This window comes from Histoplasma capsulatum (genome assembly GCF_000150115.1).
Source record: "Histoplasma capsulatum G186AR genomic scaffold supercont2.8, whole genome shotgun sequence".
Classification (NCBI taxonomy): domain Eukaryota; kingdom Fungi; phylum Ascomycota; class Eurotiomycetes; order Onygenales; family Ajellomycetaceae; genus Histoplasma; species Histoplasma capsulatum.
Genome location: NW_025544808.1, coordinates 594,656 through 610,907, shown reverse-complemented (window position 1 = coordinate 610,907; position 16,252 = coordinate 594,656). Strand labels below are relative to the sequence as shown.

The window sequence follows — 16,252 nt, the reverse complement described above, 5'->3', positions numbered from 1 at the left end:
TCATTGTCATTCCAGAATTCACAAAACTTACCATCTTGATCCTTCTGTTGTGGGGATGGCCTTCAAAATTTCGGCACGCCCCACTCAACAAGCTTCGGCCTGCGGCACGTTCCGAGATGATGAGAGCCGACTCGGCGAGCCGGTGCTTTCCCGGCATGATCCCGGAACAACATCCATCGGCCAATTGTTATCTGGACCGGGAAGATCAGCGCCCCGAAGTGATATCACGACAGTCACCTCTTTGTATTCGTGTTCCACAATGCTATTCTTTTTCCACTGCAATTCGCAATTAATTAGGTGTTGGATTCTTCCCTCCTGCGACATACGGTGGGTTTGGAGAAGTTATTTTTAAACCGCTTTTTCGGCACCTGACAGATTTCACCAACCCTCGCCGGTTGGCTCGCTGGTGGGATGGGTGCATGTATATGGTTGGTTATGTTGTCAACTACACGGCGGGGCAGCAATCTCCAGAGCCCGCTCCTAGCGATTTCCAACACCGACTTCCCGTCTCGATGTCACAAACGCTGCCTTTCCCCTGGTAGAAGGAAGCTGCAATTTTTAAGTTTGTCAGGGATACGACCAGCATATGCCCGATCATTTCTCGGCCAATCATTTGAAATCACTATTCGCTGCCTCACTCCCTGCAATTTCCCCCTGCTCATCTTTACTTTCACGAAGAGTAGCCTTCCTCTCCCTTTCCTTCTGCCTCCTTTTAATCTTTTTCTCACGATTTCGCCTCGTCCGCTTTTCCCTCTCATCCGCTTCTGCAGTTTTGGCGGCGGCAAGACGCTGTCGCAGAATGATACGGCGTTTTTTGCCTGGCTTTTTCCTAGATTTAGGTGCTTTTGAGACGGCCAATGGATCTAAAAGGGTGACGGCTGTTGTATGAGGCGAGTCTGTCGGCTCATTCTGTTTATTTTGGGATGGAACCGTTTTGAGATGGATGACTCGCCACGGAAGATGGCAACCAGGCTGGTTTTCGAATCGTATTAGCTCGCAACATCAGCTGGCTTTGTATTTACCTTCCCGTTGCTTCCCGAGTAATGTCTCCCAAAGGATATCTGGAGAGCAGAAAGAGCTGACACATACCCATACACCACTATTTGCTCCCTCAAGTATTGTTTCCCCACTAACTGCAGCATCAACGAATCCCTGCTTCTGCCGTGTATCAGACTCAGCACTCAGGGCCCCTATCCCCTCCCCCGCCATTTTCCTTCTCGCCCACTCCGGGTTTGAGAAGTAATACTCCCAGCCCCGAAACGGGACCACAAACCCCCCTTCGCCATCGTTCACAGTAGGAGACTGAGATCGCAACCTGATTCTAAATTTCCGAATGCCAGCGTCCATCCCGTTCACTTGCTTTGGTGCATCGGTTTGGCCGCTGCCCACTCGGTCGTGTCCCGATGCCCCTTTCTCCGCACACACCAGCGGTTCGCGAAAGAGTCTGAACTCGAACTCCTGCTCCTCTTCTTCATCCTGGATATGTTCCAAGTCTGCCGTAGGATTTGCTGGTCGTAGATGAGGAGGAGGAGGAGGAGTATAAGTTCCTACTGACGAGAAGATGTTTCGCAGCGCGTTTGCGGCATATGTGGCTGTGGCGGTGTCTAGAGGCGATGGGGAGCGGGAGGAACGGCGGGATTGTAGATCTTCGCGACAGACGCTGTGTGAGATGGAGAATTAGGAATGTGATTTTTTTTTTTTCTTTCTAATTTTCGTGGTCGAAGATTCCGGTAGGGCATCGATCTGTGTGGACAAGAAGCTGGGCGGGAAGGCCAAAGGGATGGTGAACTTACCGTTTTGCGTCGGAAAATTCGAACATTGTGCGCGGGTGTGAAAGAGGAGTAAATTCCGCTCAGGGAAGCTGGTATTATAAGAACTGATTTAGGTACGAACTTTGACTGAGGAACGATGGAACCTCCAGCAGCGAAGAGCGCACAACGGGTGGAAAGCTAAATTGTGGATGCCAAGGCTTGGTTTAGATATTTAGTTCCACCCCCAGGTTGATCTTGCGGCCAAATCCCGAGACAGCGGAAGTGTCAGCCGAATTCACATTTGTGATGAAGGGCGAAGAATGACGAATATTGTCCTAAAACCCCTCTCTTTGTTGTCACACATATCTCACAATTTAAACTCTCAGGCTTTCTAGCTTTGAGAAAGTCCAGGGGTTTATTCTCGGTGATGAAAACGCGGTTTGCTAGCAGCGAAAAAGCATCTGCCCCCCCCTTTCCTCAGACTATCTTTCATTTTGTTTCAATGGTTTGGTCATGAGATCTACTAGTATTTCGAAAATGTCTACATTTCTGTGCCCCTCATACACACAATCCCGTCACTCATTTCATCCATGTAATTTTGTCACGAGCGATAGATAGATCTCCCAATAGATAAGGGCTGAAACGGGCCTAAGATCAAAAGTTTACTTTTGTATAGGGGAAAAGTTTTAATTTACTTCCATATAACACTTTTGAGATTCGTTTATCTTGGCTAATCACACACAAGTGCGGGAAAGGATAATATATTTTGGTTTGTTGAAAAGTCAACATTTGGATTCCACCAGCATAGATACAGAATATGAAGGAAGCTTTGTGAAATAACCGCTGGCGAATTCAATTTGCTAGCGGCAGTTGAAGAAGCTGAAGTGGCAAAGGATGCAACGAGCAGGATGACTGATGACCAGAAATTCCAAACTACAACTTCATTCGCAGGTAACACCTTCCGCGGGGAGGATCACCCACACACACAATCCTAAGTACGCAAGGGCGTCTCAATGATCACAACATTTGTAATTGTTACCGCCCGGGCACAATCCTTCAAAGACGGGTTAGCACGCCTTATGCGAGAGAGGTAATTATTGGTGGGAGAAAAAAAAATCCCGGCAGCAGGTGAAAGCGGATCCGCGAAGGAAGAACACCATTATCAAACATACCAGTTCTAAATTTCCCACTGCAATGCCGACTGGTCCATCCGCAGTAGCTGCTCGAGTCTGCACATCCAGCAATAGTGCAGCACTTGATGTTGTTCGGGTCATTGGGACAGCGGTTGTTCACGTAAGTCCCGCCATTGGCCCTGCAGGAGGATGTCGAAATGCAGATTCCATAGTATCCCGGCGTATCGCTGGTGCCGCTACACGGACCATTCACCGCTGCTAGAGCGGGGGCTCCAAGAATGGTGAGAGAGGTAAGAATTCCGAAGAGAAACTTCATTGTGGATGTTTTGCGTGTTAAAAACGTAAACAAAAGGACGGTTGATACTTTCCCCTTAAAAGGATTACGGTATATGCGGATCGAGTTGGAAATTCAGAAAAGATCGACAACTTGCAATTTAGTAGGAATAGCCATCCTTATTATATTATCATCTCCAACCCCTTGGTTGAAGAATGCGGGAGCCTGGAAAGCGGGGTACAGGTATCAAGCCATGGATATAGTGTTTTGCGATGGGAGTATCAAAATAAATGAGATAATTAGATCACACCCAGGGTATTGATTGGATTGAACTTGAAGGCGTTAGTGGACTAATGCCTTGTCCCCGCAGATTGAGCACTCCCGGAAAATGTGGGAGGTGTCCCGTAGCCAAAGGTTTGATGTATTCCGTGAGACAATCCCACTGTCACACCCATACTGGTATAAGAAAGTGTTGTCTTGGATGCAGTAGTGGATTCAAAGGAAGGAGTTGAAAGCGAATAAATGGCACATCTGAGAAAGCTATGTGATTGACAGGGACTAGGTGGAGGACCGTGGATACGAAACAAGGGTTGCTGGTTGTATGAACGGCCAGTCCGTATTATCAACCTAGGGACCTGCGTTGACTGGGGATTCACGGACCTTGATGCCAGATCAAGGCAAAGGCTTCAAGCCATTTTGGCTTCCATTGACTGTAGGAGCCAAAAACTGGGGTTGCAAAAGACTACATCCATAGCGACCCCGGCCTCAAGATATCAAAAGAAGAACAGACGTGTGGGCTGATACGAGCTCGAACACGGGCAGAGGGAGTCTGATGTGGCGCCTCAAGAAGTTTAGGTTCCTCTGCTGCATCTTGACATGGGCCGTCAGTGGATTCAATTACTTATTGAACAGGTAATATATTCAAGGATGCTATTTGAAAGGAAAATGAGGTCTCTGAAGCGAGAACCGCAAGAAGACGATTGCAGGGGCAGTTACCCGGACATAAAGTCAGAACTCCAGAATGTTGATACACATTTCCCAGTGCTGCTCTGCCTTGTTGATAGAGTAGCGCCGGGGTAATGCTTCACGAATAAGAAATAAAAACGACAAGGGAAGAGACAGCGTCAGGAGAGGAAAGGAAATTGAGTCCAGCTGAGGTTGAATTGTATACCGCAGTTGGAAACGGTGTGACTTATAAGTTTGCCACTGTGACTCCTTGGATGGTATATAATTTTGTTGACAAATGACCCCCAGCCTGCGTTCAAGCGGGATCGTGCTCGATATTGAGATTCCCTGGACCTCAAAACGGAGGAAATCAACAAAAGCCGTGGCTGGGCGTGACCCGGGCCGGTGATTGGTCAGCGCGGTCGTCTTGGCTGCATTCTGCTGTGTCGCTGCCAATTCATCAAATCTCCAACCTCCGACTTTCACCTCTGCAACCTCGTTGCAACACGCCGGACCTCCTCATTGTCCGTATACCAGATGCTGGGTACTCCGACGGCTCGATGATTTTATGTCCAGGCTTTTTGCCTGACTAGTCCCCTTGTTTTCACCGTATAACCCGCCAATTTCTCTCGCCCATCTACCCCTCGATTCCGGGGCCGAGTATCGAATATTTTTCCCCGTTATCAAGTCGCAAACTAGATACCCCCTGTCATAATACATGGGCATTTGCGCTTCTTGCCTGGGTCGGAGCGCCCGGGATAGTCATGATGTAGGTCATCCTTTAGGTTTTTATCTCGTGTTTTGATTCTGGTGGTGGCTTGCATCCCTTCCGCTGCTTGTCTTTGGCTCGTTGCCAGTCTAACACAAGTTTTTGGTAGTCTGAATCATCGCGACTTCTTGACGATGACCTGTACCAGTCAGGCTATGGATATGGGGCTGTTGGGTCAGTTCATCGCCAGGGTCCCGATCCCGAATACTTGAAACGGGAGAGGGAAGTTTTAGAGGCAATATGCCAGCGAACATCAGAGTAAGTTTGCGCCCATATATTGCCTACGCCCATCCTTTTGGCAACAGGTCAAGTCCGCTGCCAGTGCGTATACTCCGTAACTAATAACTGTTGTCAATACCCACCAGTTCTGTAATTGATATCTGGGCTATACAAAGCTCCCAGCTGCCCGGACATACCTCTTCCTCCATAAATACAACAACCGCATCTTCATCGCGAGCACCGAGCCACGAGATTGCCACATCGGCAACAACGGAAGAGCCACAGTCTCCGACACAAGAGCAGAAAACAGAGAGCCAGGTAGATAGCATTAGACGGGCCGCATCACCAGCTCCAGGAGAGTTTGGGAGATTGCGCTACGCGACACTGCCCCCTTCCAGGAACACCAATGTCTCAACCCTGCCAAAGCAATGGGGAGAAGTTGTTATGACGACGAGGAGGGGTAAAAAAACCAGGTCTGGTTTAGATACTCAGAACGGAAAACATGAATTCAAGGATATATTTGCTCCTTTAGTCGTTGATTGAACAACCTGATGAAGTGTATTTATGGACAAATACAAGGGGCCAAATGAAGCTGTTGGTCGAGCATTGTTTGCGTTTTTGCCGATTTGAATCTACTTCGTCCATCGAGCGTATTCCGCTCCAATCTCCCGAGAATTCCTCCTAAAGTCGGTCTGGTGATTGTACTCGACTCCGTTGCCGGATATCCCTCTCGAAGAACACGTGTCCCAGGAAGCTATTTCCTGCTCCTTCAAACATGAGAAAGCCTCCTCACATCCCAATCCGCTCCCAATTTCATAGGCCCTTGGCCCCAATCGTCACCTTTTATTCATTTCCTCTCACACAATTCCACGTTCCACAATAAGTCATTTGGGTGACATCACCTCGTCTTGGCTGGGGCGAATTCTATTGTCCTTTATCTTTTTTCTTTAAAACTCGTTCTCGGGATACTATCCCCCTATTTTTATTCTCTCCTTCTTTTTGTTCGCGCACATATACCCGTTCGCATGCCTCAGATATTCTACCGAATATTTTTAATATAAGCGCATCGTCATCCTTCTGTTGTATATATTTGCACAAAATCGGCCACTTGTAAGTGGAGCTCCATCAAAAAGGAACAAGGTCCGGCTCTTCTTTTTGGCATTGCCTCACTTTCTACTCCTAGCCCCCCCTCTTTTTTTTAAAAAAAAAAAAGGGAAGAAAATTACCATTTCACTATACTTTGTGCTTTCTTGTTCTCGGGGCCCTTCATTTTGGCTAGACAAAAGGAACCAAGCGGATATGGTCGGGCGGAAAATGCATATGATTGTGCTCTCCATACTCTTCCCATTCCCTGCTTTTGCCGTTCTTCCTTTTCTTTTCCCCCCTCGTTTCCATTCTTATTCTCCCTTCTAGTTCTGGGTTACTTCCAAAATAACTGTGCACGCTGTACCCCTTCATTTCCTTTACGTTCATTCCTTTCCTTTCTCTTGTCGTTTTCCTTCTCCTTCTCCTTGCATTTTCGCATCCTAATGTATAGCTAAGCTGTCGGATATTCAAAAGGCAAAAAAAAAATGAACCGATGTACTGGACATACAATGTATTCCAATCCTTTGTCCTGGTCAAGTACGCACATGCCCATTTCATAACCTCGTCATATTATGTGTACCATCACAGAATAAGTAGGCACATGAAATATCTAATTGAGTCGTGATGTTTTACAAGCCTGGGGTGTTCATCCACTTCGCTGACATCTGGCTCCTAGTGTATCTACTCGTGTCATCTTTCCTCGAGACACATGCAACTGTCGAACAGGCAAGTTGGTGTAATGCTCGCAGCAAGCAAAACACAAAAACCCTTGTCTTCAAATCTATTATTCTACATTCTCAAGACCAATCAATAAAGCTAACATTGGGCTAAGCAAGGATCAACCCTTCAACTTCTCCACGACTCTTTAGTTTCTGCATGGTCCATTCTTTCACTGAGTTACTCGAGTTGACTCTAATTTTATTGAGTCGTGAAGCAGCACAGCAGCACAACTACACCGCAATGTGAACCTGAGATGTCAGCACCACGTATGGACATGTACAGCACAAAGAAAAGCTAGCTACTTGTTCCTGCGAAGAATGGATTTGGTCGGGTGGATTTCTAATTAATAAGCTAGCCCGTGTACGATACAATTTCCTCCATGCGCGCCGCGCCGCCAATGCAATGTGATGAACATCAGGAAGAATACTAGCAATCCCTGAATCTCTTGGAGACTCCGGAGTAAAAGCCATGACCTACGTCCGGGCTGACTCCCCGCTCGGGGCTTTAGGTTATTCCATGGGGCATTACTGCGTCTGTGTATCTAGCCGATCGCCTTTCTCCGCTCAGACCCTTCGAGGTATTGCCGAGTCCAGTAAGTGGCCAGGATAGAGCTGGCTGGTTCTTGCACAGCTCATCTTCTCCGCTCCACTCTCGCCAGAACTCGATTTGAGGAACTTCTTTGTATAGCTACTGTGTAACGGCTATGTGATGTCGGACTTCCGGACGAGGGAATTCACCACCATATGTGAAAAACTCCCACAGCATTTTTCCTTTTTTCAACCCAACATATATACAACAGATGGCGTCCCGAGAACGGATGATATTTACCCACACCTCCTACCTTTACACACACACACACACACACACATATATATATATATATAACTTAACCACCCTCGCCGGCCGCCCCAACAGCATGCGCCTTTCCTTCTTGTAAGCCATCTTTCCCTCCATCCTCCACTCCCTTACAACCCTCACCACTTCCCACCGAACATTACGCATATCACCCTCCATCCCTTCAACTCTCAACGTAACCGCGATAATCGGCAAGGATGGCCTTTCCGCCCTCAAATGCTGGTCCGTAACGCCAGGCTTCGTTATCTCCCACGAACCCGGCACGTCGGGCGTGTCAAACCTTGCCCTAGTGTTGATGGGGAACGGCACATATACTGTGCTTGCGCTGTGGTTTGATAGCGGGTTTCACAGCGCGCCGGTCCCACAGCTAGTTCTTTGGTTATTCCGACACCTCTCTTTCGTTTTGCTTTGGTTATCTCTGGCCCCCTCTTTGTAACTGCGTACATCAGCAATCACAGAGAAGGAAAGGGCTGCTGAGTGCCTAGCGCAGATCTAAAGAATTGTAGTGAGAACGCCCGATGGTAACCAGGACGGATGGGTGCTCTTCTTCACGGGCCAAGCACGCATCATCACCCCCCAACCCGCTTCGACAGGCTTTTGGTGGAAGGCGGGACGAACGGATTCCTCATCGCTGTTGATACGCCAGATATGGTTGCGGGCCGGCATAGGACGGTGTGTACGAGCAGAGAGTGGATGTTGGCGCTGTAGATTCCGTTCCGGGATGGGGTGGTGCCTCCACATGATATTTTGTACGGGGGGGTGTGTGTCAAGGGGTCGAGGAGTGGAAGGAGAACGGTGTTTGATGATCATGGTGATGATGATGTATATAGATTTATACCCCCTTTTTTTTCGCCGAGTTTTGAGAGAATGAATGGAGGTTGGGTGAATTTGGCCTCCGTTTTCGTTGGGGAGAGAGATTGCTTTCTAAGGTTATTCTAGATTCAGAGGTCTGTCTGTTAGTTATTTCTGCTTGGATTGTGGAGAGAGGGCGGAACTGTTGACAGAAAGTATGTGACAATTTGATCTTGACAGCCATGCTACTAAATGCCCGATCTGTCGCTTTTCATGGCGCCATAAGCTATGAACAAGGTTTCCTGCCCTCATTCGTTATATCCAGACTGACCCTTTTTTTTGCTGGACATATCACGTCACAGATGTCGACAGCTCCTTCGCTGGTACAGCAGGGCCTGGCCACCTAACATCAATGTCGTAGACAGGGTTACGAAGAGAATCGGAGGAGGCCATTTATTATGGCCATTCAACTGGGAAGGTTTGGAATTGGAAAAAAGGGGTGAGATATTTACATGCTAAAATAAAGTATGGAAGTAAACCTAAGACATGCCACGAAACAAGGACGTGAAACCAAATCATCAGAGCAGAGACGAACGAAACATGTAAAACAAAACAGAAAAAAATACCGAGGAACATAAAAAAGGCCTTTGGGGGAAATAAACAGCTTATCGGCAAGACGGTAGAAAGCACAAAAATAAAGATAAATGTAAAACATGCTCCTTACGAGTGGCACGCTTCCTCCTGCTGAAAAATTGAAACACAGCGCCCCGGAAGTACCTGTCGAAATAAATGTTGAACATAATGTTGTCTGCGCCCTGTGCTTCATTCTCTTCGTTCATTTAACATATAATATTATTTCTGGGCCATAAAAAAAGCGGCTTAAATCAATCCCTAGTGTGTGAGTCGACTCCTGAATTAACGCCGGGTAACAGCCCCGTTGGGGCAAACTACGAAATTGAGGGATCCCTGTGTGCTTTCATGTCCAAGAGTCCCAAATACACATATGTAAAAGTTCGGTCCGGAGTTTCGAGAAAAAGAGATGTTCATCATACATCGTCCATCTCTCCGGCCGGCTCCTCGTTCCCGGACTCGTAGCTGCCAACCGAGCTCAGTTCGTCATCTGATTCGGTATCCTCGCCAGCTTCGTCGGCTGCATCTTTGCTCGCGTACTTGGCGACATATTCTATCCGGTAAAAAGTAGAAATGATTAGTGCTTGTAATCTCGATGATCCTGGAGATTAGTTTCCGATCGTACCTCGCACTCTGGCCTCGTACTTCTTTGGATCTCGCATCAATACAGCAGCAGCGTCCCCGTTGAGCGGATCTGATGGGTTGGGATATCGGAGGAGTTGTGGGAGGAAGACTTCGAAAATATTGATCATGTCGTACATGGGTGACCATGTTTGGTTGATTACGTCTAGACATACCGAGCCAGACCTAGCTGCCCAATTAGGTTTGGTTGAAATATTACTTTGGGTGAATTTTAGAGTCTCACAGCTCATCAATATTGGGGTGGTAAATTCGGTTGACGAACCCGATGCTCGGGCTCTTGTACGGGTACTGATCGGGTAGCTCGACATGGATTTTCCAGAGACCACCCTCGAACGGTGCTAGACAATCGTTAGTCTGGTAATAATGCCAAATGACCAGTCAAGTCTGTACGCACTCTCCTCTGGTCCCTTGAATCGTACGTAGAACTCTTGCCTATATTTCGTAAATGAGTCAGCCAGCAATTCTACGACGACGAGCTAGGTGATGCGAATGATATGTTACGTACACTATAGTGTAGAAGTCAAGTGTGTTAACAGCTTATTATCTCCATACACCGATAGATAAAGGCCGGCTGTACTTACTGTTGTCATTAACAAGTGTGACTTCATAGTCACTCATTAACCTGGACTATTAGTTAGCATCCTAAGCCCACCATCCCAAATCTTATCTTCGAAACCGTTCAGTCTGTAATCGTAGCTAGAGGGATGCATACATCCTGTGGGTTAAGGTTAGTCCCTGTTTCGTGAACGGACAATGGCAGGTAGGGGAACTTACTTCATGACCTGTTGGAACAAAGAAGTACATTCAGGCGGTTAGTCAATACGTCTCTAAGGAAGACGGAATTTTTCTTGGGGTATATCTCCCAAATCAGGACTCACATCTGTCTCGATCCTCCGCTTTGGACTGCTCATCTTGACGATCCGCTGGGATTGGTTACGTTAGAACCGCTTCTGGTGAACTTGGCTTCCCAGATCCACAGTGCAGTGGTAATCGTGAGGTCAATTAACGACCCTCTCTGCAGCGAGTGTACTTGAGAGCGTGGCGGGGCGTAGATAAAGCGAGGGAAAGATGTGGTGGTGGCGGTATGATCGGATATCCAGAGTGCGGGGATCTGGGCGGGCACGCACTGGAGCGGTATATAAACGAAAGGTAGCAGAAGAGTTGGGTATGCAGGAGAGAGATTATGCAGGTCAGATCAGGCCGAAAGATGCGTTGTTTGGACAAAGGCGAGCGAATTAGCATGCAAGCGGAGGAGCTGGGAAGTGTGGTCGAGCGTGATTCATGGAGATAGAAGAGAACGGGAGTCATTCGGCCAGCGTAGTCAGCCTTTAGGTAAGGCGATCATGTGCCGCAGGTGGTTCCGAAACGGGCAGCGAGTCAACGTTATTTTGGGGTTCCTTCGCGCCAGCGTCACCATCAACGATGATGCTGTGGATATGCCTGTGTTCACAGCGGGAATTGCCACCTTTTATGGAAGTAATCAGGGTTCTTTCTTAACAACATTGCACAGACCACTGGGTGTGATGATATGGAATCTTCTAATTTACTTTGTTCGAAGAATGAACTGTGCATCCCATCCCAAGTATGAACACATCTTTTTTCTTTCGCCATGAGGAATCGGCCCATCATCCAGTGCCCAGTACCACGAGAATCAAGTATTCAAGTTGTTTCAAATCAGAAATTCGCACATCCCTACAAAATGTTGCTTACGCGAGAGATACAAACACTCCAGCCATTGGATTTCCCTTATCATCCCAAGACACATGAGTATGCGTCTCTCCTGCCACTTATTATTCTATTTGAAGGAGAAAACCGCGGAGGAGAAGGTTATATACAGAGGCACCCAACGAACCAAACATCGTTATTTTAATCTCCATTCTCATCAGCTCGTCTCTTAAATTCTTTCCCGTTGTTCAGCATATCAAACCCGTCCTGGTGGAGCATGTCTTCTTCCCTCACCGACGACGCGTCTGATGCCAAACTCTCTCTTTCATTTGCCACGTTACTGTCATTGTCGATATCATGTTCGAGCTCAGAGGTACTTGAAGGTACATCTGCGTAAACGTACTGATACTCAGTGTGCATCGGAGCTGGCTGATATGGTCCTCTGGCAGCTCGTTTCTCGCGGCGCTTCAGGGGTGGGAAGCGAGTTAGTATTCTTTTTATACGGCGCAGGAGAAGAATCCCAATGAATTGAAAGCAAAGAATACAGACCTTCTCTTTAATTGTATTTAAAAGGGAGATTTTGCCCAATGGGCGCCAGAGCTTCATCATGATCTTTTTGAACCAGTATCTCTTCTTGGGACGGTCATTGTTTCTTTTTGCCTCTTGCTGAACACAAGGGTATGAGATGTCAGCATGGTCTCCCTGCCCATGCTGATGTGAGAAGTATATAAGGACTCACTCACAATGTCATTTCTAATGTTTCGTGCTCGGAACTCTGTGCGGAGACTGGCTGGATTAAGAAGCATCCTTCACTTCTGATGAGAACCGCAGAAGTGTGCTTTTGCTCAAATCTAGATGTTTGATGAATAAGGGAATATCAGAGAAGAAGAGACACAAAGATGAATGATGACAATGTATTCTGATGCCAACAAAGTTGTTTTCAGTTGTGGAGTTTGTAGTGTTGAAGAAGTTAGGTCTCACTAACAACACTTGAGAGGGATGACAATAACTGTGATTTTCCTATTCAAAATTCAATGTGTGTGCATTGCCCCTGTGCTATTCAATGAAAGTATTTCATATTAGATCACAGCACCAAACAGCCAGAATACTCAATGAAATGCAGCAGAAGCATTGTAAAAGAGCCTACAGGCAATCCTGACTTAGCAATGCAATAAATGATGCTAACAATACAACCAGAGAAATAATTCCTCTTGCCCCCTTTCCCCTGTGCCAGATACATGACGGGAACACTTAGAGATAGGGAAAAAAGGAATAAAAAAACAACACCAAACAAACCTTCTGCAACTTGCCATACAAAGGAAAACATCTACCGGTATGACGTCTTATTACCTGCCGTCCCCTTATATCCCTCCATCCCTTTCTCGACCGCCTCAAGATGACTCCAATCGTAACTATCAAGACCAAGCCCCCACGCCATCACGCCACCCAGCTTTTTCGCACATACAATCTGCTCAAACTTCCTCGCGATGAGATCGGTGGTTTCCCAAGTCCAAAAGAGCTTGGCCTGCTCGTCTACATAGTACCGTCCTCCTTGCTCCCTGTCGGTCATCCCGTTTGTCCGTGCGCGTCGGAACGAGCCGCCGGTATCTACTCCGTCGCATTTTCCGTAGTTGGGTTGACAGCCGCTGTTGCAGTGTTGGGGGGTCTCGCCGCTGTTGATTTTAATTGGATATCAATTACTGCATTGGGCAGGTGTTTTGTGAAAGGGCTATGTTTGCGCAGGGGCGTCGTGTAGTGGGGAGGATAGGGAGGAATGTGAGAAAGGGGGGAGGGGGGGATTTTATTTACCAATATCCAGCCGAACTACAGCAGAACCCATCCTCGCATCGAAACCCATTGAGAGGTCCACAAGTCGCATTTGGCGAAACTCCAACGGGAGCACGAGGCGGGGATATCTGGGCTACCTCGAACGTAACGGAGCCCGAAGTGCCAGCATCTGTGCCATTTTCGAATTCACCGTGGACTATGGGACATCCAACCGGCTTTTCTGAAGTGCAGTTTGCTTTGGGGTCTAGCGTGAAGTACTTCGCGTAGAAAGCAAAGCCCAGGTTGATTTTCTCGGGAGGCAGCTTTACATCTAGGTAGTTCTGGACTGTCTCTAGGCAGCCCTTGACGCTGGTATGGTGGGCTGTCACATTGTCACGGCGATTGATTAGGTCGTAAGTCATAATCTTAAACAAAACGGTGAGCATTCTCTCAAACGAAGTAAGGGTAGATGGCTTATTAGAAAATAGTACATTGACAAAATCTACGCTCTCCCAGATCGCCGGCCCGTTTTCGGGAGTATAGGCAATCATATCTGACTTCCTGCCAGGCACCGCAATGGAGAGTTGTTTCTCCGTGCCAATAGCGTTTCTTATTTCCTTGAGGAAAAGTGGGAAATTGTCAATTTCGCTCTTTTTTGCTGAGTTCGAAGTCTCTTTGTAGTCTAGGCCATTACCCCCAGGGTATTCCCAGTCGATATCTAGAAGAAACACACAGTTAGAACCTGAAGGCAAACTGTCATGTTTATGCGGCTACTTTCAAAAAGAGATACTGAAATGGGTAAAGAGGAGGATACCGTACCAACACCATCGAAACCATGTTTATTAACCATATCCGCTACGTTTTTCGCATACTGCTTCCTACCAGCATCCTCTTTAGAACCTGCAGAAAATCCCGCGGTATCGCCCCAGCCTCCGATTGCAATAAGCAGTTTAGTGCCATTTGCAAAGCGGCCTCGAATTTCATTGATGGGGGCGAATGGGGTATACTCGCCCGGTGGACTCTCGATGAAGAGGCTGCTATTTGCGAAAGCCATGATAGCACAGTCGACGCCAGTGGTTATTTCTTTACCTGGGAGAATGGTGCTATGCCATCTACACAGATTTTGGGGGTCATCCTGGTTAGCACATCATATACAACATATAAGCACGTCAATCAGCATCTGCAGAGATGGAGAACTATTGGGGTGGGTGCTACGTACTGATCTAAATACACGCAAAATCTGGCGGCAGCCAGCTGGATACCGAAAAGCCATATGGGCACTCTAAGCAAACGCATCTTGACCAGCAAAATTGGTTATTAGCAAAGAATACTTTGTGTGATCGTTTTCAAATCAGGAAAGAAAGTTGGCGGTGGGACTTGGAGATAGAGAGGGAAGAAATGAGGTCGACAGATAGACAAGAAGGTATGATATTCCATTATGGCATAAAATCCCTTAGCATCATCAAACAAGAGATAGTGAAGCGACGCTGTATTTATGGAATTACCCTTCACTAGTTTGTGATATATTCTAACCACCTGTTGTGTTTTGTCTGTCTCACCAGCTGGGTGAAACAGCTTCATAGAAGAGCATGACTATCCTGGGGGAATGCCATACTTTCCCTTCCCCTTTGGAAGAGATATATGGACCATGGAATCTGGCCATCTTCGCAAGAAACCTTAACACACCTTACATTGCTTCTGTGAATGCTCATTGAAAGGGCTGTTGTTTTGTTATCAAAACAGCACATAATGCCTGTGTCTGAAGTGTATACAATCCTAGATGTGAATACAACATAGTAAAACAGAAAGAGGCTGACAATGAAACAGATAAAGGCTTTGTTTGTTCCTTCTCATATAATCTTTGATGCAGCAAGATTGAGAGAGAGGATAGGTGATATCCTGAGGAACAATGAAAAGCCACCACCAGCCATCCCAAGAAAGGACTGAGGAGAAAACATTGAAATAGAGATTAACCTTAACAATGGGTCTGTCACAGCTTTTCCTGAAATCATGCACTAGCCTTTCAGAATATCCATTCCTTTTTAAAGAGAATATCGCCTCGGGAGTAGTTGGTGGTGTTTTGGTATTGAACATTGCCTGTAGAAGCCGTCCGTTGCCAGCAAGGGTCACGGTGAGTGAGTACTCCCCAACATTGGCAAACCAACTGGCCTAGTTATGTGATAGGCTGCTTTCAGCCATGTTCGTTCATCTCGTCGGCGAACTCGTAAGGATGCAACACCACCCAGCTTAATGCAATGCAACGGAGGCTGAGATATCTAATATGCTCAGCATTTCCGCTTTCCAGGTACGATATTAATAGAAAATTCCGCTTTCCTTTGTGTCAGTTTGCCGTTCCCGCGCTGCTTGAAAATGTGAACAAAATGCAGAGCGCATGCATGTCCGGCTTCGAGTGGAGATGATGCTTGGCGTGCATTTTGATGCCAAGCTCCCTGCCGCCGCCAGCCCGTGCACTCAGCTGAACTTGCCAATATCAGATGAGAAGGAGATTACGACTATATCACCTCCACTCATTCTATGCTCACATTGCTGGTGCTGACATAGATAGGTATGTGGCCCTTTCAGTCGATGGCTTTCGGTTTCAGCGGGTCACAGACAATGCAACCGGCTCCTTGAACGGGCTCAATCATTGCCCAGTATTTTTTAACCCGAATCATAGTATTGGAGATATAGCAGCTTTGTCAACTTGGAGTGCCTGGCGGGCTGGTGCAACTCTTCTTGACAGCAGTGGTCGGGAAAAAATACCACATTATGCCGCTAGATATATCAACTCAGGGCCAGTTATTGGACAGGAGGCGCCCCAGCTGCATGGCAGGGTCACGGAGTTACGTACTAGGATGTACCAAACATCTGGATGAATGCTGTTGGATTGAAGTAACAAGGGTTTGGCGAGCCATTCCCGGTGGAAAAAGAGTGCATTGTCATCACCAACAATTCTGCAGCAGCATAGACAAGAGTTGATTGGCCAGTCCCCCACTGTACAGGT

The 16,252-nt window shown here is 47.1% G+C and overlaps 7 protein-coding genes across 7 annotated transcripts; 1 reads left to right on the top strand and 6 right to left on the bottom strand.

Moving 5' to 3' along the window:
- Positions 1 to 609: 609 nt before the first annotated feature.
- On the bottom strand, positions 610 to 1,819 carry HCBG_06003 (uncharacterized protein; the record flags this gene model as incomplete). Its single annotated transcript, XM_045433052.1, has 3 exons — positions 610 to 972; positions 1,090 to 1,660; positions 1,794 to 1,819. The coding sequence occupies 3 exons, from the start codon at positions 1,817 to 1,819 to the stop codon at positions 610 to 612; spliced, it is 960 nt and encodes a 319-aa protein (XP_045286220.1).
- A 942-nt stretch (positions 1,820 to 2,761) lies between these two features.
- On the bottom strand, positions 2,762 to 3,200 carry HCBG_06002 (uncharacterized protein; the record flags this gene model as incomplete). Its single annotated transcript, XM_045433051.1, has 2 exons — positions 2,762 to 2,805; positions 2,924 to 3,200. The coding sequence occupies 2 exons, from the start codon at positions 3,198 to 3,200 to the stop codon at positions 2,762 to 2,764; spliced, it is 321 nt and encodes a 106-aa protein (XP_045286219.1).
- A 1,621-nt stretch (positions 3,201 to 4,821) lies between these two features.
- On the top strand, positions 4,822 to 5,634 carry HCBG_06001 (uncharacterized protein; the record flags this gene model as incomplete). Its single annotated transcript, XM_045433050.1, has 3 exons — positions 4,822 to 4,872; positions 4,982 to 5,130; positions 5,238 to 5,634. 3 exons carry the CDS (start codon positions 4,822 to 4,824, stop codon positions 5,632 to 5,634), a joined length of 597 nt encoding a protein of 198 aa, XP_045286218.1.
- A 1,767-nt stretch (positions 5,635 to 7,401) lies between these two features.
- On the bottom strand, positions 7,402 to 8,562 carry HCBG_06000 (uncharacterized protein; the record flags this gene model as incomplete). The annotated part of the gene is made up of 3 exons (XM_045433049.1): positions 7,402 to 7,584; positions 7,867 to 8,077; positions 8,279 to 8,562. 3 exons carry the CDS (start codon positions 8,560 to 8,562, stop codon positions 7,402 to 7,404), a joined length of 678 nt encoding a protein of 225 aa, XP_045286217.1.
- Positions 8,563 to 9,008: 446 nt separating this feature from the next.
- HCBG_05999 (ubiquitin-conjugating enzyme) lies at positions 9,009 to 10,727 on the bottom strand (the record flags this gene model as incomplete). Its single annotated transcript, XM_045433048.1, has 7 exons — positions 9,009 to 9,727; positions 9,800 to 9,981; positions 10,040 to 10,170; positions 10,211 to 10,248; positions 10,398 to 10,438; positions 10,591 to 10,598; positions 10,695 to 10,727. 7 exons carry the CDS (start codon positions 10,725 to 10,727, stop codon positions 9,591 to 9,593), a joined length of 570 nt encoding a protein of 189 aa, XP_045286216.1.
- A 955-nt stretch (positions 10,728 to 11,682) lies between these two features.
- HCBG_05998 (uncharacterized protein) lies at positions 11,683 to 12,287 on the bottom strand (the record flags this gene model as incomplete). Its single annotated transcript, XM_045433047.1, has 3 exons — positions 11,683 to 11,946; positions 12,031 to 12,147; positions 12,225 to 12,287. 3 exons carry the CDS (start codon positions 12,285 to 12,287, stop codon positions 11,683 to 11,685), a joined length of 444 nt encoding a protein of 147 aa, XP_045286215.1.
- A 521-nt stretch (positions 12,288 to 12,808) lies between these two features.
- HCBG_05997 (extracellular chitinase) lies at positions 12,809 to 14,521 on the bottom strand (the record flags this gene model as incomplete). The annotated part of the gene is made up of 4 exons (XM_045433046.1): positions 12,809 to 13,154; positions 13,291 to 13,966; positions 14,068 to 14,383; positions 14,468 to 14,521. The coding sequence occupies 4 exons, from the start codon at positions 14,519 to 14,521 to the stop codon at positions 12,809 to 12,811; spliced, it is 1,392 nt and encodes a 463-aa protein (XP_045286214.1).
- Positions 14,522 to 16,252: the final 1,731 nt, after the last annotated feature.